We start from the raw sequence: 23,323 nt of genomic DNA, 5'->3' as shown, positions 1-23,323 counted from the left end.
AGTGGGCCTGGAGCTTCTGTGCTATCTGCCCCATCAGGTGCCACCAGGGAGGCGTCAGTACAACAGAGGGACTGCCATCTCTGGGCCCTTGATGCTGGTAAAGAGTCTTCAGGTCTGTTAGCTAGAGTGCTGAGGCTGGGCTAAATGGTAAGGGGGTCACGGGGGCTCTGGCTTTCTGGGTGCCACCAAAGGGTCCCTGGGTGTGGCCTGTCACTGCCTCTTCTGTCCTACTCCATGGCTCTCTCCTTCTATTTCCACTTGCCCTTTACTCTCCCTCCTCCCTCCCCACTTCCCCTCTCCTCCCTCCCTCCTGCTCTCACCTTTCTCACCATCTCATCTCCCCATCTTTCCCTTTGTCTCTTCTCCCATCTGCTCCACTTTTCTCTTTCTGTGTCCTCCTCCCTCGTCCCTCTCACACCCTGTTTCCTACCTGGGCCAGAACCTGAGTCCTTCCCCACCCAGTGAAGGGGAGGAGGGCATAGTTTCGCCCCACCCAGACCTCCCCGGAGTCTCATTTGGCTTGCCCCCCTTAAAGAGGTTTGTTTCCTTGGAAGGAGGAAATTCCTGGGCTGACTTCACTGGCCACAGCGGAAGCTCTGGGTCAGAGGAACCAAGTTTGCAAGCACTTGGCCTGGAACAGGGCTGCTGGGGGTTCTCTGGCTATGCAGAGTCAGACTGGCCCAAGGCCTCACCTAATTGCTAGAGGCTCGCTTGTTTATTATGCAAAGGCGCAGAGAAAGGCCGTGGGGGCTGGGGAGGCGGCAGGGTAGCCAGGTGGGTGTGGGAGGAGCTGCATGCAGGCCTGGGACTCGGGGTGGCAGCAGGGCTGCATCACTTCTTGGAGGCCAGTTTCTTCCAGACGGTTATCTTCTTACTGGCCCGCCTGGCTTTGATGAAAGGATAGAGAGCCGTGCCAGACTGTTTCATTCTAAAAATCAAAATAGAAAGAAGCAAATGCTGGGAAATGGGGTGGAGGGGGCTGGTCTGGACAGCAGCCTGAGCCCTGTCCTGGGCTGAGGTGGGCATGGCCCTCCACCTTGCACAGCTGAGGCCTTCAGGGTGTCGTGCCAACCTGGGGGTCCCGGTGGCACCTGTGACTTTTCTAGGTACTCAGCTTTGCTTTTTTATCTTCATGAAAAATGTGTGACTTTTTCATGCTCTTGCAGAACACATGATTCGCTTCCCAGTGAACACAGCCAAGTTAGTGGACTTTTGACAGGTCTAGCAAGTTTCTTGCAGGGAGACAGCCAGCCGTCTCCATCCTTCTCAGACAGATGGGCCTAGGCTGTGGAGTTTCACCACTAAGGTTACAGACTCCAATCTTGAAGGCCTCCGTTTTCTCCACCCAGAGCACTGCCAGCAGCTCCAGGGAGCAGACCTGATGCCCAACTGGTCAGATGTCAGGGATTGTTGGAGATGACCTGAGCCCCTGGGGGATGTGAGTGCCCAAGGTCACTTAGCCCTGTGTGCCCTCTGTGGCCTGTGGCAGAGCCAGGGACCCTGCTGTGAGCTGTACTCATTCTGCGGACCATAGAAGGTCCCCTCAGCCTCGGGCCAGGGTGGCCACCTACTTGTTCTCAGCTTCAGAAGAAGGCTCCTCCATCTTCATCTCCATGGGCAATAAGGAGAAGCTTCCTTGGACATCTTCTGACATTGTTCTGTTGGCTGAGTCAGGGTCTTCCGGGCCCAGGATGGAGGCTGACTCACTGCAGGGGGGGTGGGGGAGAGGAGGGCAGGGCTCAGTGGGGGCACAGCCAGAGGAGACCCAGCTGGGGGTGCCTGGGCAAGCACCTCTCACTCAGAGCTGCCCCTTCCATGTCACAGTTGCTGGAGTGAAAAAGGGTGCTGATCTTCGCCCGAGGATGGATGAAGGGTGAACCTGACCCCCTGAGGACCCAGAGACTCACTGGAGGTCAGCTTCCCTGATTTCTTTTTAAGGTGGGAACCGTCCTAACTCTGTGTCTGCCACACCTGTGTACCCTTGCCTTCCGGTCCTTTCCTGTCCTTGTGCTCAGAAGGGCTGTATCAAGTGATCAAAGGAGAGAGGAAAGGAGGCCAAGAAAATAAGTCATCGTGCACACTGTTACGGGTTGTGTCCTCCCAAAATGCACATACTGGAGTCCTAACCCCTAGTACCCCAGAATGTAGGAAACAGCGTCACTGCAGACGTAACTGAGTTGAGACGAAGTCATACCAGCGTAGGGTGGGCCCCAATCTAACATACCTGGTATCCTTATCAAATGGGGACATGTAGACACAGACGTGCACACAGGGAATGCCACGTGAAGATGAGTGGTTCTGCCACAGCCCAGGGACGACCAGAAGCGAGGAGAGAGGGCTGGGCTGGATCCTTCCCTAGTGCCCTCCCAGGGAGTCTGGCCTGCCCACACCTTCATCTCGGACTTCTGGCCTCCAGAACCACAAGACAATAAACTTCTATTTAGGCCACTCAGTTTGCGGAATGGTCTTATGGCCCTAGAAACTAACGAACACGTGTAGTCACTCCTTACCTTGTACCACAGCTCAAGGCTTTGTAGCCATTCACTGCCTACAAACACTTTGGAGTTACAACATGGTTCTGAGTATTGCAGCTGCCCTGGAAGGCAGGCAGCTCAGGGCCTCCATTTTACCAACAAAAGCAGAGAGAAGAGTGGCTTTCTGGAGGACACACAGTACGTAGGTTCGTGGCAGAGACAGGACTGGCCCTTTCATTCATTGCCTCTTCATATTTATTGAGCCCCTGCTATGTGACTAGCTTAAGGACCGGGTGCTTCAGAGACAAAAGACAAGGGGAGAGGCGAGATGGGGGCCCATTCTATCATGTCAAGGACCCCAGGAAGATTTTAAATGGAGAAATACCAAAACAGGGTCACAGAATCTGGGTATATTCACAATGTTTGCATTTAGCAAGCTAACGCCTCCCTGCGGGGCTCACTCTGCCACCCTGTCCCATGGGCAGCACACAAAATCCAAGTGACCCTTTGCAACACCGCAGTGGGGCCAAGGGCCAAGGCGTACCTGAGGCCCTTGAGAAGTCAGATCCTTCGGGGCTTGTACAGGTGTCTGGGCTGAGCCTAGGGGCACTGGCGTCCATCTCTGCTGCTCCCAGAGAGCAGGGGTAGGGGTGCAGGGGCAGGGCCAGGCTGATGGGCTCTTCCATGGCCCCCCAGCAGGGAACCAGCCCGGGGTGGATGGGGAAGAGGTCCCTAGGCTCTCTGGCTGGCATAGGGTAATTGGGAAGTCAGGCGAGAAGCCCACAAAGAAGCATAGGCCCCCTAAATTTCTTCATTCATTCATTCATTCATTCATTCATTCATTCATTCATACCATATGTATTTACTAAGCACCTACTCCCTGAGCTAGGATCTAGGAATAAATACTTGCACCAGACCCTGAACTTAACAGCCAGCTGCTTAGTCCTGCCAAGTGGCCCCTCCAGGGCACTGGCCGCCCTGCTTCTAGCCGCACCCTTTCCTGCCCAGGTCCATACTGCTGCCCAGGGGCTCATCCTCCCTGACCTGGCCTTGCATCTCTGGCTTAAAGCCAGTCTGTGGCTCCCCAACTTCTGCAGCTCCAACTCGGGAGTGATGCCCAGCTCAAGACCCATCAGAATTTGACCCCAAACTACAGTTTTTCTAACAACCCCCTTGGCAGCCCCCACTAAATCCACAGCTATGCTGCTCCCACTCCCCAAACTGTGTGCCTTTGCCCACCCGAGCCTCTGCCAGGAGTGCCTGTTTCCTCTCCTTTTCTACTGGGCTTTCTCCTCGTCCTTCAAGGCCAGCTTCTGATGTCACTCTGTCTGGGAAGCCCTCCCTGAATTCTCACAAAAGGAGTGATTTCCTCTGCTGCTTTTCAGGGTGCAGTGCTCACAGCTCTGCTTCCAATCATCTGAGGGGAAGAGCTGATCTTAGCAACCTGGCATGGCTCTCAGTAGGTATGAGCGAGTGAATGAACGAATGACTCATTCGTGGGGACATCAGAGGCACGTGACTGACTAGGACAGTGGGGCCACACGGCCATCCTGCTGGGGTGACAGGAACACTCCTGTTCCTACCGACAGCATATCAGGTGCTTCCCTGGAAGAATGATCCAGAGATGGAGGTGAAGACCATCCTTGGTCAGAGACAAGTAGAAAAGGCCATCTGGGGGGTTGCAGCAGACCAGCCCCTGCAGCAGTTTGAAAAACCTTTGTACTCGCTTCAGTGAAAGGAAAGTGTCAGCAGGAGCTGGCCCTTATCTGACAGGAAGCTCATCACTCCATGGCATCAAGGCAGCCCCGCTACAATTCAGAAAGGTAACCTCTCCACTCAGGCCACTCAGGTCCCCAATACAAGAGAGAGGTGGCTTTAAAACCACCTTCATCCATACTGACTGCTCCTGTGACAAGCTTGGTGTCCTGGTGAACCCCAACCCAGGCCCTGCCAGGTTCATGAGCATAAAGCCCAACTCTGATCAAGCTTCTCCCCAGCTCAACAACTTTCAATGGCTCCCCACTGCCTGTATGATCAAGTCCCAGAAGCCTCCTTTCCCCTGCTTATCCAGTGCCTGCTCACCCCTTAGCAGGGGTACCTTCTCCAACAGGTCTTCCCGGGACTCCTCACAGTGACCTCCTAACACATGGAGAGCCCGGGCATTGCCTCAGTCTGGCAGGCTTCTCCTCTCCCTGAGGTGACAAATCATCTCACCAACCAGGCCTGGCCTACACCTCACATGTCTCTGGGTCCCCTAACAGAGTGGCTTGACCAGAGCTGGGCAGCAACAGGTTCACAGTACCCCCAAACCCCGGAGCTGAACCAGAGCCTTGCTGAGAACTGCCATGGTTGGTTACGGGCAGCTGCCTGTGTGTAGAGGTGGGGAGGCAACTTTGGACAGGGAGGGAGGTTCAAGGGCCAGCTGTGCCATGCCCTGTCCCTGTGCGGAGCTCACACCCTCTTCCCAGGGCCTGACATGACCCCTCTTTTGCAACAGCTGTCAAGGAACCTGAGGACAGACTGAGCAAGGCCTTGGGAGGCAGGCTCTAAGCAGGCTTCCTTGGGTTGAAGGAGCAGCTGGCAGGGGCGGGGTGCCCTCCCTCAGAGCCCCACCACCGTGGGAGGGCCTAGCCGTGACTGGCTCCTCTGGGGCGCGGGCCCACTCTTCCCATCCTCTCTTAAGATGACGCCTGGCAGGGACAGCTGATGGGGACAATGATCCGAGGGGACACCTGGGCTTCCTAAGACTGCACCTGGTCCTCCCCTGCCTGTCCCCCACGTGGGTCCCCATCAGACTTCCCGACTCTTCGAAGGTGGGCGAGAGGTCGGAGTGTTACCAAGTGGTACAACCGTGAAGAGCTTCCCAACATACGAGGTGTGATCATACAAGATGGTGAATGTTTAAATAAAAAAAAATGTATTACAGTAAAAGACACATTGCCATTAATCTCCCTCAAAACACCCCCCTCGCTTCTAACACACTTATCCCATCGTTCTTACCACTTTCTGAAGCAGTTCGGCAAGTCCTCTTTCATGAGTGTCTTTAGTTGCACTGTTGTAGCTGCCTCGATGTCCTGAATCGATTGAAAACATTTACCTTTCATGGTCATTTTGACTTTGGGGAAGAGCCAGAGGTTGCACGGTGCCAGATCCGGTGAATAAGGTGGATGAGGACACACCGTCATGTTTTTGACAGAAACTGCCATATACCAGAAGCGATGTGTGACACGGAGCCTTTCCATTGTGATCAACAAATACAGTGAATGCTGCCGCTGAGTGCCAGCCAATGGAAAGGCAGGGATCTTCAATACGAGAAGCTGCACATCAAACCTTAGTAACAGTGTGTGACAAGTGTCAACTTGTTTGGTGCAGTCAGTTGGGTGTGAGCTACTATTGAGAGCAGGTGTGTTTTAAAGTGTGAGATAAATCATTCTCCATCATGACAATGCTCTGTGTCACACATCGCTTCTGGTACATGGCAGTTTCTGTCAAATAAAAACATTACGGTGTGTCCTCATCCACCTTATTCACTAAATTTGGGACAGTGCAACTTCTGGCTCTTCCCCAAAGTCAAAATGATTCAGGACATCAAGGCAGTCACAACAGCACAACTAAAGATATTCACGAAAGAGGACTTCAGATCTGCTTCAGAAAGTGGCAAGACTGATGGGATGAGTGTGTTTGAAGCGAGGGGGAGTATCTTGAGTGGGATTAATGGCATTGTGTCTTTTACTGTAATAATTTTTTTTTATTTAAACATTCACCGTATTGTTTGATCGCAGTTTATATGGATGGCACTTTACAGTTTACAAAGCTTTTGAGGATTACATGTCATTTACATAGCCCTGCCTTTCCAGTTTATAAGGTGTTTTGTCATTTATAAAGTGTCTTGTGGTTTACAAACTGCTTTATAGGGTATCAGGTACATTGCAATTTATAAAGCACTTTACAGGGCTCTCAGATTACAAAGGGCTTTGGAGCAGGTCCATCTTCCAGTTTGGGTAGAGGGCACACAGCAGTTTACAAGATGCTTCGCAGGTTACAGGGCATGTCGCAGCTTCCAAAGCCCTTGGTGATTTATCGGGCATGTGGCACTTTACAAAGGACTTTTATAAAGTTCATGATAGTTTGGGAGGTGCTATGCAGTTGACCGGGCATGTTACAGTTTGCACAGGGCTTTGCGGCTTACAGGGCATTTTGTCATTACAGAGTGTGTCATCTCTTACAGCTTTTAATTCTCTCAACTCACTCCTCTAAGAAAGGTCCTAAACGAACGATGTCTTCAACCCACAGGGAGACAACTGAGACTCAGGGAGGGCAAGTGACACACATTCAAAGCTATGTCTGTCGCACGGCCTGGCGCCCTGCCTCTACAGGGCTCATCCCTGCCCTTGCTGGCTCCCTGCTCCAGTGGGAGGGGTACACTGGGGGCTCCTCCTCCTCCTGCCTGGTCAGCTTCACTGTAGGAGGCTCACCTCCCAGACTCCCACATCCCAGCTGGGCTTGGAGTCTACGCTTCCCTCTCCTCTCCTCACCATCCTGCACTGGGCCCCTAGCTGGGCTCCGTGGACAGCCTGGCAAAGGCAGGTCCAGGTGGCAAGGAACTACACTGACAGCAGAGTGAATCTGTGCTCTGTGGCCCCAAGGTGTGGACCAGGCTGCCTCCCCTGTCCCCTTTGAGTCCTGGGTGCACAGAGGTGGCAGGAAAGCAGACCCCGGAGGGGGTCTCTTCAGACTTCCTGGGCTTGGCAAACTGCAGTGAGCAGGGTGGAGGGAAGGCGGGGCAGCGTGAGGGCCCTCCTCGCCCCCACCCAACCTGCCCTGTTCCCAGGATGGGCTGTGGCTTGGCATCTCTTAGGAACTCAAAGCACAGCTCAATGGAGAAATGTAGCCAAGCCCAGTGGGGCGCAGGGAAAGGACGCCCAGGTGACGGCTGCCATAGCAGGTAACATGATGAGAACCAGTGTGACCAGGACAGGGCAGGGCATCAGCGGGAGCCCCGGGAGGCCCTCCACTAGGCCTAGGCTGGGATGGGAAGGAAGCATATTGGTACCTGGGCAGCTTAGCAGCTAGTAGGGGACAACTTGTCCCTCTGTGAATACCTCTGGCCTGTGCGATGGAGGCCAGTCTTTCAGAGGTCCCAGCACAGAGGGTGTGACAAGGGCTCCAGCCCCTTGCGGCCCAGCCCCTCCAGGGTATCTTCCAGGGAGAGCCAGGGCCTCTTCTCCACGCAGCGGCCCAGGCTGCCCTCCTGCTCAAAGGCCACACAGCTCCCGGCTGTACCTGGATTTCCAGGAGGGCCGCCCTGGTGAGAATCAGGTGGCCCTATCTTGCCTCTAGCTCACATGGCACCCATCTCCATCATTCCTCTTCAGGCACTCCTGGCACATCGAGCTTCTTTGTGTTTCTGGGGGGAGGGGGCATGTCTCACTGCTCTCTCCTGTCTGGCCAGCCCTTCCTGCCGTCTGTCCACTGCTCCTGTGTCACAGCCTGCCCTGTCCTGCTCCCCATGGCAGTGTGCCTCTGCTCTCAGGCACAGATCGCAGGCCTGCAAATAGCATGACCTCCCTTGGCCAAGATGAGGACACCGCAGGCCAATGAAGAAGGCAGAGTAGAGCATTCAGGTGGCACCGCCCAGACTCACGAGGCGGCCCCCTCTTCAAGATGCTGCCTCACATGTGTCCTGCTTGTCCTTCCAGCTAGGCTGCAGCCCACTCCCCTGGGAGCTCTCCTGAATGTCCAGCCTACTGAGCATTCCTTTGTTGGAGCTCCCTCTGTGCCCTCCACCTGGGGGCCCAGAGCTTGGCCAGGTGTCGATGAGTCCCGTGCATCCCCAGAGCTACCTGCCCACCTCGGAAGTCTGCCCCCAACACGCAGAACATCCGAGAGAAGCCAAGAGGACGAGGAGAGGCTGAGCCAGCATGGACCCAGTGCCCCGCACAGGGCTGCCCCTGGGGTCGGGGAGTCACTAGCTGCTTAATAAATGCAGGAGGGAAAGAAGGCATAGGGTGAGTGGGGGACAGTGGGGCTCTAAGCCTCGAACAGCTCTGGGTTCCAGGCCAGTCCTGGAGCCAGGAGCCTTCTTTGGGCCTTACCTCGGTGTAGCCCCGCTCAGCCCCGTCCTGGGGAGTCAAAGATGAAGGCCATGGCAGCTCCCCGCAAGGCCATGCTGCCCCACAGGCTCCCTCGCCTTGCCCACCGGGCCGTGCAGTCAGGCTCCTTCCCATGCGAGGAAGGAGCTGCACCACGGAGCACCCCAGGAAACCTTCACGTGCTCACACTGGAATTCCAGGCTGGGGGGCAGACTGTGAGGGACACATGTGGACGGGTCGGTGGAACAGGTGGGACGTGCTCTGGTGGCCAGAGTGAGAATGAGACCTGCTGCCACCTGATTCTCACTGGGGCGGCCCTCCCTTTTCCAGGTACAGCTGGGAGCTGTGGGGAGCTGCGGGGGCTTTAAGGAGAAGGTGGGCTCTGGAGACTAAGGCAGCCCTTGCTGGGAGCTCCCTCGCTGAGAAAAACAGCCCCTTTCCTTCCTGGTCAGCTGCAAGCACCCAGACAGCATCTCCTTCCCCTCCCCTTTATAAAAATTGTGGTTAAAAGAACATAACATCGAATTTACGATCTCAACTATTTTAAGTGTATAATTCTGTACATTAAGTACATCCACAAGGTTGTGTGACCATCACCACCATCCATCTCCAGAACTTTTTCATCTTCACAAACTGAAACTCCATCCCCATTCAACACTAACTCCCCATTCCCCCACCCCCAGCCCCTGGCCGCCCCCATTCTGCTTTCTGTCTTTATAAATCCGACTACTCTAGGGACCTCCTATACGTGGAATCATGGAGCATTTGTCCCTTTGTGACTGGCTCATTTCACTGAGCATAATGTCAAGGTGCGTCCATGTTATAGCATATTGCAGAAGTGCCTTCCTTTTTCAAGGCTGAGTAATATTTCATGTGTGTACAGACCACATTTTCTTCATCCATTGATGAGCACTTGGATTGCTTCCACTTCTTGGATGTTCTGAATAACGCTGCTACGAACAGGGGTGTACAAATATCCCTTCAAGACCCTGCTTTCAATTCTCTGGGGTATATACTCAGAGGTGGAATTGCTGGAACATATGGTAATTCTATGTTCAATTGTTTTGGAAAAACGGCCAGACTGTTTTCCATAGTAGCCGCCCCATTTTACACACCCACCAGCGGTGCATGAGCGTTCCCATTTCTTCACATCCTCGCCAACACTTGTTATTTTCTGGTTTTATTTTCTTTCTGACAGTAGCCATCCTGATGGATGTGAGGCAATATCTCACTATGGTTTTGACTTGCTTTTCTCTAGTGATCAGTGCCTTTCACCTTTTTTCACATCAATTTGTGGGTCTTTGGATCAGTGAAGGTAAAGCAGTTCAAGGTCTTGTTCACCTCCAAATCCCCAGTGCGGAGCACGAGGCCGGGCATGCAGTAGTTGCTCAGAAACTGAAGGAGCAGCTTCAGTTTCTTATAGGCTAAAAACAGGGGTCACATCTGGAGAGAGGAGCCTCCCACACTGGAGGTGTCGAGGGGAGGCTGGATGACCGTGGCAGGCAGTTACCAGCACTCTGTCAACCAGCCCTTCCTCATGCCGACCTGACCTCTGACTCCGTGGAATGGGATAAAATCAGCCCTAGGTTATCATTCAGTGAACATTTCCCAACGGCCTCCTATGTGCTGGGCCCTGGGGTGAGGGGAGGACGAAAGAGAAGGGAGGTGGGGTGTCTAGGGCCTGTGACACAGGACACCCAGCCCTTTGGGCTGGCACAGCTTGACACATTCAGAGAGACCTGCAGCCCCTTGGCAAACTACCGCCTGCTCCTCAGGGCAGAGGTGTCCCCAGGTGACTCCAGCCCCTCAGGTCTGAGAGAGTATAGGGCCTTCCCCATGGCCCCACAGCCTCCCCTGTTGCTTTTGCCTGGCCTGCCCCCACCCTTCTGCTCTGTTTTTCACAGCCAGTCTCCGTGCTAGGCAGGAACCACCCGAGTCTTGGCTGGGGCTCAAGGCCTCAGCGGGGAGCCCGGCCTCCCAGCATCCAAGCTTCATCACCAGTCACAGACAGACCCCGGTTCTTCCTTACTCACAGCCCTTGCTTCTCCATAGCGGCTTCACTGATGCCAGGCCCAGACTGAGGACTGTCTCTGCAGCTGGCTCCTCTGAGAAAAGAGAAGGCCGAAGTGCCCCCAGCCCAGAGACCATCCCCACCTTTTCAGATCTGCCTCCCAGCTCTGCCCCAACCCTGCGTTTACTTCGCTGATCTCTCCCCCACACCCCCTCCCCACTCCAGCTGTACAAAAGCAGCAGACTAAAAGTCTAGGTGAGGAAGACATGATTCCCACTGAGGCACGGTGAGCCAGCTCTGAATGCAAAACTGTCTGACGACGTCCTTCTTGAAACAGAAGACCCAGAAATGAAACGACGGCGCGCCAGGTACTACACCTCCCTTGCATTACACACCGATACTCTCTGCCTTTTAAGATTTTTTTTCAGCATCATAGTCTAAGTGTCATGCTGGGACTTGCCCATCCACTGACCGTAAACCTCCCAAACCTAAAGGTGAACATTTGTTCTTCTTTCTCTCAAACCACCTCTTGGCAGCTGAGCGTACTGCAAACCTCGATTCCGTCATTTCTCCCTCTCTAGGGCACAACTGGGCAGCAAGCCTCCCAGGCACGCATGCAAGCTGCACGTTCGGGAACAAAGTGGACAGGCCAAGCACAGGGGTGTGTCCCTCCTGCCGCCACTGACCTCGCTCACTGGCTGTAGCTGAACAAGCGGCTACCCGAGCCACGCCTGTCCATCTGCTCCATAAGGACATCACGCGCTTTCTCCCAGTGTCTTTCCCAACCCAGATAATCTAGGCTGATTGCACGTCCCTCACTACTGATCTAGCTGCCTCGCTGACAGAGGAATTGGGGTCAGTGCGTGGTTTTAAAACACAGCCACAAATTCTTCAACAGTTCTCCCATCAAGGGGTGGGGTCTTGTTCCCGTTCCTTGAACATGGGCTGGCCCAAGGGACTCACATACAGGGGAAGGTGACACTATATGGATCATGAGGCAGAGTGACACGTAAAAGGCAATGCAGCTCCCACCTGGCTCTCTTGGGACCTTGCTCTTAGAACCCAGCCGCCATGCTGTGACGAAATCCGGCCCTGTGGAGAGGCCACCTGTAAGTGTCCCAGCTGACAGCCTGCATCGACCACCAGCTATGTGAGTGAACAAGGCTTGGAGAGGACTCCAGTCCCAGCCAACTTCTGACTGCAACCGCACAAGAGACCCAAGCAAGACCTCCAAGCTTAGCCCAGTTGGTTCACTGACCGTCAGAGACAATAATAACAAACAATTGTGTTGTTTTGCACCACTAAGCTTGGGGTGGTTAGTTTCACAGATACAGATAACAGAACTGTTGTGATGGCAACATTTTCTTGTAGAGATTCCATTCCCTTTTCCCCTAAGTATTTTCAAACTGTCAACCTAACAGGGCATTCTAGAATTAGGAAGAGTCCTACTGGTTTACGATTTCAGAAATCTGCCCCGCTCTCCTTTCAAGAACCTATACCATTTGTGTGTGCGTGGTTTTCTGATCCTTTCTTCACCATTCCTCAAAAATTGTTGAAAACTGTTATAAGTATACCATTAAGTCCTTTCAGAAACCTTGGATATAACAAATTAAGAGCCTGAAACTCTTTTTGGTAATAATAATAATAACAACAACAATAGCATTAGCAACTGTAATTTGTAATCTCAGTAAATGTTAGTGATGTGCCAGCATTTCACATGTATTGACTTATCTAGTCCTCACAACCCAATACAGGTGAAAACTATGTTTGTTCCTGCTGAGGCACAGAGAGAGGAGTTTCCCTGGCGCATACAGCTACTAAAGGACCGCCAAGCCCCGCCCCGCTCTGAGTCTCAGGCATGGGGATCTCAGTGCCTTCTCTCTCTGCACCTGTCAGCATCTTCCCTTCCTAACATCCACAGCCTCCTCTGGACCCCACCTTCTCCTTTAAGCATTCCAGGATGCTGGGGTCCTGGCGTGACCTCTATGGTTCCTCGGGAGAGAATTTCCCCAAAACCTCGTTTGATTCAGGCAGACATTCTGACAAGGTCCAAACTCAGCGCACGGGGGACAGACTGGCCTCAGGACTCCTGGAAAGCTGAGTCGAGGGGTCTGGTAGGAGTGGGGGCGGCCTGCCCCACTCGTGGCAAGCCCACGTCTACTGGCAGGTTTATAAAGCACTTCAGCAAACACACTTTCGTAAGATCCTTACAACAACCCTGCAAGGTGGGCAGTATTGCCCGCACTTTACAGGTGAGAAGGTCAGGATCAGGAAGGCAAACATATTAGCCCACAGTCACCCAGCTAGTAAAGAGCAGGGCAGGAGCTCCAGCCTTGCCTCAGGACCCGTGACCCAGTCAGTTTTCTGCTGCACTACGCGTCCCAGGCATTCTAGAATCCTAATACAGCCTTCAGCAATGTCGTGACCGCCAGGCTCCTTTCCTGGACCGGGCGGTACGCTTCTTGAGCCCAACGACCTATCTTTGCTCATCTCACCCAAGCTGGGCCCAGCGGTGCTCAGAGATGGGCATCACCTGGTTGAAAAGCCCAAGCCCAGAGGCCGAAAGGCTGACTTAAGCCAGGCCACCCCACTTCCTTTTACAAGAGCCTGACATCACTCCATGAATGACCCTTGACTATGTGGCCCTGCTGGTGAACAAAGTAGTAGCACAACGGGATTGCACACAACATGGGATGGGGTGGGCTGCTGTGGGACAAAAGACAAGGGCGTCACCAGGGCCCCTGCTCAAACCCGTCTTCATCTGTCTCCTACAGGAAACCAGCGCTGGGCAAACAATCCTGCGTCCTTCTTTCTCCAAGAGAGCCCTTTTCCCAAGCTTGTGTCCAAAGAAACCAACAGCATGGCTTTGTTCACCCCCTCACTGCTCTCACCTACGAAGTCCCCTCACACCAGCTTCTACCGTGGACCTCAAGTTGAGGCCACAGTCCCCGTCTCTAACCCCCTCCTCACCTCACTCCTCTTTGGCTCACCAGTGCCTCTCCCACAATGCCCTCTCCTCCCTCCCCTGCACCCCACCCTCCACCCTCCCAGTTGGAGTTTTCTGTTTTACCTAAATTTGTAGTTCTCTGGCAGGAAGTAGCCCATCTTGCAGTCATGTCGGGCCTGGAAGATTTGTTTCAGCAAATTCTGCTTGCTGAAGCCATATCCATTCAGAATGTTGCCCCCAAAAAGGAGCTTCCCCCCAGCGAACATCTGCTGACAGAAAAAAGAAACAGAGGGCAGGCCCTTAGCACGTCAGCCCTGAATCTCAGGACAGCCAGGACAGCCCTGGCCCTCAGAACTTGTGTCAGAATCCAGGCCTCTCTCTGGTGGCTGGGGAAGGGGTGTTGCCCTCCCCAAGTCACCCGGTGAGGTGTAGCTGAGCCTGGCCCCTGTCGAGGCCCCCCAGGTCAGAGGGCGGCCCCATCATCATAGCCTCTGCCCCCTGCCAGACCAACCAGCTCAAATGTCACTTCACACACACACACACACACACACACACACACACATGTCCTCCCAGGCCCTGGGGCTGGAAGGGTGTCTTCCTGCTCAGAGGCAGGTGGTCCGTTCTGCCTCTAAGCCACTCTGATGCATGATCAGCTGGTCCCATGGGATGGGTGTCCCTTGAGGACAGGGATCTTATCCTACAGCTCTCTGTGTCCCCACCCTCTACATATCAGTCTCCAACAAGTAGAGACCCATCCACAGATTTCTGTAAAAAGATACTCATTTGTATTGTCATGATATAAAAAAAAAAAAAAAAAGAACTTAAAAAGGCCCCACAAAAGCTGCACAGGTAGAAAAATAACAGACTTTTACATAGCAGTTAAAAATCAGGTGTTAAACTATTTTAAGACAGGGGGAAGTGCTCACATCATTTTAATTAAAAAAGCAGGACCCCAAAGTCCAAAAGAGACAGAAAAGGCCAGATACCGAAACGTTAGCATGGGCGTGCCCAGGGCCGACCACTGTGCCGGATGAGGACACGCTGGTGCATTCTTGTTGGGGGAACAAACGAGGCAATCTGGGTGATACGATGAAGTATTTTCTAAATTGCATTTTCCAAATTTTCTACAATGAGTATATAGAGGGTGCCAAAAAAATGCATACACATTTTAAGAAAAAAAAAACTGTATTCAAATTGCAATACTCAATATACACCCATAACAGAAGATGAATACAAGTCACGCGTATACATTTTTTGGCACCCCCAGTATATGTTCGTACAACCAATGTTTTTAGTAAAAAGTTATTTAAAATAAACAGATAAAGAGAGTTTGGCTTTATGGTAAGCGTCCCTTCAGTCTCCTGGGATGGGGGACACATGGGGTCAGGCTGGGGACAGGAGGCCGGGCTCCAGCCCCGGCTCTATGGGCAGGGTGACTCTGGTCAGTCCTCTGCTCTCTGCGCCTCGGCATGGGCGGGGAGAGGATCCCACGGCCCTCCCGCCTCCCCACTCCCACATATGTGACTCCGCAATGGGAGGGGCTGTTGAGACGGGGCTGCAGGTAGTTGGCAACAAGTCCCACCCCGCTCCGCTGGGCTCAGCTCACCAGAACCATCCCTTGCACCACAGCATACTTCTTCACCAGCAGGGGCGGGTTCTTCTGCAGGGGGCTGTCCAGGTCATACCGCAGTAGGCGGTAGGGGTCATGCCGGCACTGCCCAGAGAACGAGTGCCGGTCACCCCAATGCCAAGAGGATGCACTCAGATTCCCCCATTCTCAGCCGGGCCAGGTTCCCACTGAGTCCCGGAGCTCCATACAACACCCCCTCCCAACTGCTGCTCAAAAGGGCCATTCAGCCCCTGCACACACACCTCCCGTGGTCATCCCAGAGAATGTCTCCAGGTCCATTTAGGGCCCTCTATTGGTGGAGGCTGTTAAAGAGACGATCGCCCCCGCCATGTGACATCTGCTACTAGACTGGCCCTCTGGGGCCTGCAGGATGTGCCTGTTCTCTCTGCCTGAGAGAAGCCCTGAGGAGATCTGAAGGTGGGAACTGTGTTCCTGGGTGTACCCATTTCCGGCATTTCTCTTTCCCCTACCCCACTGCTGGCTGCCCCTCTGGACACCTCCCAGTCATTAAATCCATTCAGTTCCACTGAATTGAACACACATCTTGACGTAGAGCCTGGTCAATCCTCCTCCTTTCTGGATGCTATGGATGCAGTAACACAGCTAATGTGATGCTTTCTAGTTTTGGACCCTATGGATGGACCCTTGGGACTCCCACCACAATGAACGGGGAGCTCGAGCAGCCTTTCCCCTGTTCGCCTTGGCAGAGGCCACTGACTCTGCCAGAAACTCACCCACCTGCTAAAACCCTCTCATCCTGGGGGGCTCTCCCTGCCCTTTGAGAGGTGCGGGCCCTGTTCCCCTGCTCCTACACGCCCAGAGCTATCCTCTCATGGCCCTCGTCCAGGCCTGCTAGAGTTACTGCTCCTCCAGCGTCTCAATCAACGGGGAACCCCTGGCCTGGCACAGGACCAACACACAGTAGGTACGTGGCCACTGTTTACAAACATTCCTGCGGCCTGAGGATCCAGTGGTGAGTGTGGCTCCGCTCTAAATACTCAGACCCATACATAACCACACACTGCAGTGAGTGCTCTGGAAGAAAACAACAGGGCCTGACCTCGTCTCAAGGTCAGAAAAGGCACCCACCTTGATGTGGTGACATTCATCCTGGCACAGGAGGATGAGTGGGAGAGAGGGAAGTGGAGGTGAAACATCACAAACAATAGGAAGAGTGTGTGTAAAGAGCCCTCACCGTGTGCTGAGGTGGAGAGGCAACCTCTCAGCCAGTCCTACCCTGCATGGGGGTCTCCCCCTACCTGCCTCCCCACCCTCACACCCCAGGGCCTCCTCTGCTGGGCCTGGGACCCACCTGGATGCAGGGGGAGGCTCGGCCCTGCTGCCGGTGACTGTAGAGCGTGTTCAACAGCCACTGGAGCTGCTCCGTGCTGGTGGGGCTCAGGCCGGACAGGATCCCGAACACCAGCACCTGGCTGGGGTCCCGCGGTGCCGACAGGAAGCGCTCCAGTTCCACGTCAGACACCAGGGGAGCCTTCACTACGCATCTGCAGCCAGTGCCGATGTCTTCCTTACGGAGGAGCCTCCGCAGCACCAGGGGGCAGTCAGAGGGCGAGGCTGCCCACCTGCTGGGGCTGCGTGTCTCCCGAGACTTCCCTCTGCAGGAAGGAACACGTGGGCAGGCGCTCAGTGGGTGGGGCCTTGGCCCCGCCCCCAGGCCCCGCCTTCACTTCTACCAAGTCCCCACCGTGCAGAGTCCAGGCTACACACAGTTCGAGCCTGGCCTCCACCACCAACGTGCAGCACCGACTGGGAGGGGTCTCCTAACTTCTCTGCGCCTCAGTATCCTCAGGTGCAAAAGGGGATTAGTCCCTGACTTGTTTGTCCATCCAGCCAACAAAAACTTTGGAGTCATCCTGAACTCCGTTCTTTCTCTCACACCCCACGTCTGATCCAGCCTACCTGCATGCCTGTCTGCTCTACATTCAAGAAAGATGCAGAGTCCGACCACTTTTCCTCTCCCCCCACTCCTATTAACACAATCCAAGCCTCCATAATTGCTTGTCTGGATGCCTGCAAGTACCTCCTAATGGGTCTTCTGCTTTCTCACCTGCCCTCTCTTCAGTTTATTCTCCACCCAGCAGACTGAGGGATCCTGTTAAAACCTGAATCACATCATGTCACTACTCTCTTTGAAATCCTCCAGTGGCTTTTTGCTTTTCAGACAATATAAGCCAAAGTCCTTACAATGGTCTTTAAGGCTGTACAGGATCTGGCCCCCTTCCTCGTCCCCTTTGCCTCTCTCATTCTTCTCCTTTGCTCATTGAACTCTGGCTGCTCGCCTCTGCTTATCCTCCAACCTCAGGGCCTTTGCTCTTGCTACTCCTTCTGCCAGCTTGGCTCTTGCCCCAGCTAGCCACACAGCTCACTTTCTCACCTCCTTTACGTCTTTATGCACATGTCACCTTCTCGGTGAGACTTTCTGACTGCTATATCGACCCTCAACACTCTTTTCACTTTCCTGCCTCATTTTCCTCCTTAGTATTGCTCACTATCTAACGTTTTACTTATTTATTTTGGAAATCATACTTCTCCATCCGAATGGAGCACTATTTCCATGAATTCGTGAGTTTGTAGTGTTTTGCTCAGTAGAACAAATAGCAGCCCTTTAGAGTAGTTAATATTTAATAGAGATATAATAAATCTCCAAACAAGTACTTAACAGGCAACTTACTATGTACCAGACACTGTGCTGGGTTGTTGCAGGGTTGTGAGAGTTGTATTTAGATAGGAATAAGCACTATCAGATATAAAGTGCTGCTATGATTTTATTCTTATCATTTCTGCACTCTTACATTGTAGTTAGCATTTTACAGCATCTATAGCGCTTGGCATAGACATTGTCTTGGTTTGTTTTGGAATAACCTGTGTAATAGGCTAGGCAGAAACCATTATCACTGTTCACAAATCAGAAACCAGAAGGTCCCCACTGGGTGAATGGATTGCCCAAGTTCATATATCAATTAAGTGGCAAAGGCCAGGATTAGAAACCAGGTCATCCTAAAACAAGAGTAATGCAAGTAATTTAGTACTAAGAATTTTTCAAAGGCTATTTGATACTTGCTAAACAAACTTAAGACTCTCTTTTTTAAGACCCTGAACATCTGGGGAGGAAAAGGTTGGATCTATTAATCACAACTTATATACCAAGATAAATTTGAAATGGATCAAGTTTTTAAATGTGGGGAAATTAAGCAATGAAGGTTCTGGTGGAAAATATAGGAGAATCATTTTATAATTTTGGAGCGGGGAAGGACTTTTATAATTATGGCTCAAAAGTCCAGCAGTCATGATAGAAAAAGATTGATAAATTCAACTACATAAAAGAAAAATAAACAAACAAAAGAAACCCTGATTGGTGAAACCATCACAAGCAAAGACAAAACACAAATGACAAACTGGGAAACATGTGAAACTCCTATTACAGACAAGTGGTTAGATTCTCTACTATGTAGAGAATTGTAAATGAATTAGAAAAAGTTAATAACCCAATAAAATATGGGCAAAGGAAATCAACACACAATTCACACAAAATTATATAGAAATCATTTTTTGTATTACAAAAAGACAGGAGCGATGTTGCTGAAAATGGCAGAGCAGAGAACCTCAAAACTATGTCCCTTCACTAAACCAACAATCAAGCTGGCAAAAACTGTGAGTATCAACTTTATCAGAGCTCTGGAAACTAATTTAGAAACTTACAACAACCAAGGAAATGCTGTGAAGAAAAGAAACTGCTCAATTTTGTAATTTTGTAATTATCCACCTACCACCCCCCAACTCCCCAGGATGGTGGCATCCATGGGGATGGCAGCCCATGTTCCTGGTGTGGCTTGTGGGTACCAGACAGGGTAATACAGGCTTTGTTCTCAAGGAATTGTGGTTGTGTAGTTTGACATGTCTGGAAATTCCCTGAGGCATTGGCTAAGAAACTTGCCTTTGTTTCGCCCACCCTGGAACTTTCTCAGGGATGGAACAGCCTTCTGAGCAGTCTTTGTTAAAAGGCATTTAAAAGGAAATACACCAGACACAACCTCCTGGTGCAAGGGATAAGAAACAGGGCACATAGTAGGTTGACTGAAGAGCCTGGAAAGAAAGAGTCTGGCAAAAAAATACATGGGGGAATAAAAGCGTTGAAAGGTTCCCATATATACCAGAGAATCTAAAGGGGCACATGCACATTGAAGGTTGGAACGATGTTTAGAAAAGGCCGAGAACACCCTAAGCTTTCACTTCTAACTGACCTCTAGGCTCTGCATAACTGGGAAGTGAAGGCTAAAGCAGTTTAAACAGCCTAGGTAAAAGCACTGAAGGAGTACTCCAAAATGTAAGATTCAATCTGCAAAGACTGGAAAAGTATTTTTATTTATTTATTTATTTTGGATCCAGGTATTTCAGGAAGTCCTGTAAAATTTCATTAGCTGATCACTAAGCTAACCAGAGACTTCAGTGACCACAAAATAAAAAATACAGTTTTTACAAAAGTAGTTTAGAAAAGTCACCAAACAAATATATAATTACAAACTACAAGCAGCATCAATAAACTCTGGAGAGAGGATAGAATTTGATTTTCAGAGTTACCATATTAAAATATTCAAAATATTCAGTTTTCAAGCAAAAAAATTACGAGTCATGCAAAGAAACAAGAAAGTATGGCTCATTTACAGGATAAAAGAAATGAAGAGGGGTAGCTAGATGGCTCGGTTGGTTAGAGCATGAGCTCTGAACAACAGGGTTGCTGGTTCAATTCCCACATGGGCCAGTGAGCTGCACCCTCCACAACTAGATTGAAGGACAACGACTTGGAGCTGATGGGCCCTGGAGACACACACTGTTCTCCAATATTCTCCAATAAAATTTATTTTAAAAAAAATAAAAAAAGAAAAGAAAGGAAGAAAAACTCTCCCTGAGGAAATCCAGATATTGGACTTTCTAGACAAAGATTTTAAGTCAATTGTTTTAATTATGCTGAATGTGCTCAACGAAACCAGGAAAACAATGTCCCACCAAATATAGAAATTATAAAAATAACCAACCAGAAATTCTAGAGTTGAAAAGTACAACTGAAATGAAAAATTCAACATCAGATCTGAACAGGCAGAAAAAAGAATCAGCAAACTTGAAGATAGGGCAATTAAGATTGTCCAGTCTGAGGAGTAGAAAGAAAAAAGAATGAAGAAAAATTAATAGAGCCTAAGATACCTGTGGGACACCATCAGGAATACCAATATATACATAATGGGAATTACAGAAGGACAAGAAGAAAGGAGCAGAAAAAATATTTGAAGAAATGGTTGCCAAAAACTCTCCAAATTTGAGATTTCTCCAAGAAGCTCAACGAGCTCCAAGTAGAATGAATTCAAAATGATCCACATTGAGACATATCATAATAAAATTGTTGAAAGACAAAGAGAATCTTGAAAGCAACAAGAGTAAATCACATATAAGGGATCCTTAATAAAATTAACAGCCAATTTCTCATCAAAAATCATGGAGGCCAGACGCAGTGGAATGACATATTTAAAGTGCTGAAAGGAAAAGAAAATGTTTCAGCCAAGATTTCTATTTTGAGTAAATTAATCCTTCAAAAATGAAAGAGAAATCAAGACATTCCCAGGAAAACAAAAGCTGAGAGAGTTTATCACTAGTAGGCTTGCCCCACAAGAAATGCTAAAGAGAATGCTTTAGATTGAAATGGAAGAATACTAGACAGTAACTTAAACTATGTGAAAAAATAAAGAACACTGGTTAAGGTAACTACATAAGTAAATATAAAACCAGTATTATACTTTTAATTTGTAACTCCTCTGTTTTCTTCTATATGGTTTAAAAGACAAATAAAATAATAATCATAAATCTATGTTAATTGTGCAAACATTGCATAAAGATATAATTTGTGACAACAACAACATGGCAAGGGTACAGAGTTGTATAGAAGAGATTTTGTATACTATTGAAGCTAAGTTGTTACTAATTCAAACTAAATTGTTATTGTAATCCCCAGAATAATGACTAAGAAAATAATTAAAAATATATATGGAAAAGGAAATGAGAAGGAAATCAAAACTGCATGTATTAGACAGGGTTCTCCAGAGAAACAGAACCAACAGAATCTAGATCTAGATTTAGGTCTAGATCAGAGGAAATTTATGGGAATTTGTTCAAATGGTCACGGAGGCCAAGAAGTCCCACAATTTGCTAACTGCAAGCTGGAAAACCAGGAAAGCCAGCGGTATAATGCAATCTTAGTCCAAAGACCTGAGACCCAGGGAAGTCAATTGTGTAATTCCCTGTCCCAGGAAAAGGCCTAAGAACTGGGAGGCTGCTGTATAGGTCCTGGAGTCCAAAGGCCCAAGAAAAGAGCTCTGATATCCAAGGGCAAGAAAAGATGGAGTTCTCAGCTCAAGAAGAGAGAAAAGGAATTTGCCCTTTCTTTGCTTTTTTGCTTTAGTCAGGCCTTTAGTGGACTGGATGATGCCCACCCACGTTGGTGAGGATGAATCTCTTTATTCAGTTAACTGAATGTAATGCTAATCTCTTCCAGAAACATCTTCACAGATGCATCCAGAAATAATGTTTTATCCTTAGCCCAATTATCCCTTAGCCCAGTAAAGTTGAAACATAAAATTAACCATCATAACATGATACACACACACACACACACACACACACACACACAAAATCAACAATGGAAGAATTGAAGAACAAAAAAAAATACAAGACTTATAGAATACCAATAGCAAAATGGCTGAAGTGAGTCCTTCCTTAATAGTAATTACTTTTTAATGCAAATGGATTAAAATCTTCAACAGAAATCAGAGATTGACAGAATTTAAAAGAAAACCCATGATCCAACTATATGCTTTCTACAGGAGATGCATTTTAGAATCAAAGATACAACAAGGTTGCAAGTGAAAGGATAGAAACAAACTCCAAGCAAACAATAACCAAAAATGAGAAGTGGTGGCTAAACTAATATCAGACCAAAAAAAGGACTTTAAGCAAAAAAAATTATTTCAGGAGACAAATAAGGCATTATACTGAGAAAAGGGTCACCCTCTCTAGAAATATAACAATTATGAACATATATGCATATAACAATAGAGCCTCTAACTATATGAAGCAAAACCTGACAGAATTGAAAGGAGAAACAGACAATTCTACAATAATAGTTGGATATTTTAATGCCTTGCTTTCAATAATGGACAGAACTAGATGAAAGATAAACAAGGCAATAGACAACTTGTAGAACACTGTAAACTATCTAGACCTAAGAGATATAGACCATTTAACCCAACTACAGCAGAAAACACATTCTTCTTACATGCACATGGAACATTCTCCAGGATAGACCATATAATCACCCATGAAAATGTCTCAGTAAATTAAAAAAGAATGAAATCATACAAAATATCTTCTCTAAAAAAAGAAATTAAAAATAAGGAAATTTGGAAAATTCACAAATATGTGGAAATTAGGCAACACATTCTTAAGTAGACAATGGATCAAAGAAGGAATCACAAGGGAAATTAGAAAAACACTTTGACATTAATGAAAGCAAAAACACAACATACAAAAACTTATGGGATACATTGAGAGCAGTACCCAGAGGGAGAGGTATAGTATTAAAAGAGAAGAAAGGTCTCAAATCAATAAACTAACCTAACCTTACACTAGAAAAATAAGAACAAATTAAACCCAAAGGTGGCAAAGGGAAGGAAATAATAATGATTAAGTTGCAAAAAGCAATATAGAGAAACAACTAAACAAATGTTGGTTCTCTGAAAAGATCAACAAAATTGTCTAATCTTTAGCTAGATTGACTAAGAAAAAAGAGAAGACTCAAATTACTAAAATCAAAAATAAAGTTGGGACATTACTACTGACCTTACAGAACTAAAAAGAATTATGAGTGGATATTGTGAACTGTACATTACCAAATTATATAACTTAAATGAAATGAACATATTCCCAGAAATATACAAACTACAAAAACTGACTAAAAAAGAAATATAAAATCTGAATAAGCCTCTAACAAGTAAAAAGACTGAATCCATAATTTAAAAACCTCCCCCAAAAGAAAAGTGCAGGACCAAAGGGTTTCACTTATGAATTCTACTAAACATCTGAAGAACATCAATTGTCCTCAAA

General features: G+C 49.2%; 2 protein-coding genes across 2 annotated transcripts in view; both read right to left on the bottom strand.

The window, feature by feature from the left end:
- Positions 1-13,748, bottom strand: part of FGD5 (FYVE, RhoGEF and PH domain containing 5) — a 154,788-nt gene extending 141,040 nt beyond the window's left edge. The window contains exon 1 of the mRNA XM_033132117.1: positions 13,648-13,748. Coding sequence (XP_032988008.1) covers positions 13,648-13,693 — 46 coding nt within the window. The 5' untranslated portion in view covers positions 13,694-13,748. The remainder of the gene's footprint in view (positions 1-13,647) is intronic.
- Positions 717-23,323, bottom strand: part of C17H3orf20 (chromosome 17 C3orf20 homolog) — a 64,636-nt gene continuing 42,029 nt past the window's right edge. Inside the window, exons 11-16 of the mRNA XM_033132120.1 lie at positions 16,467-16,770; positions 15,131-15,238; positions 13,648-13,790; positions 10,600-10,671; positions 1,572-1,706; positions 717-928 (exon numbers count right to left, since the gene is read on the bottom strand). Coding sequence (XP_032988011.1) covers positions 832-928; positions 1,572-1,706; positions 10,600-10,671; positions 13,648-13,790; positions 15,131-15,238; positions 16,467-16,770 — 859 coding nt within the window. The 3' untranslated portion in view covers positions 717-831. The remainder of the gene's footprint in view (positions 929-1,571; positions 1,707-10,599; positions 10,672-13,647; positions 13,791-15,130; positions 15,239-16,466; positions 16,771-23,323) is intronic.

Source organism: Rhinolophus ferrumequinum, chromosome 17 (genome assembly GCF_004115265.2).
Source record: "Rhinolophus ferrumequinum isolate MPI-CBG mRhiFer1 chromosome 17, mRhiFer1_v1.p, whole genome shotgun sequence".
In the NCBI taxonomy this organism is placed as follows: Eukaryota; Metazoa; Chordata; class Mammalia; order Chiroptera; family Rhinolophidae; genus Rhinolophus; species Rhinolophus ferrumequinum.
This window is presented reverse-complemented; position numbering and strand designations above follow the sequence as displayed.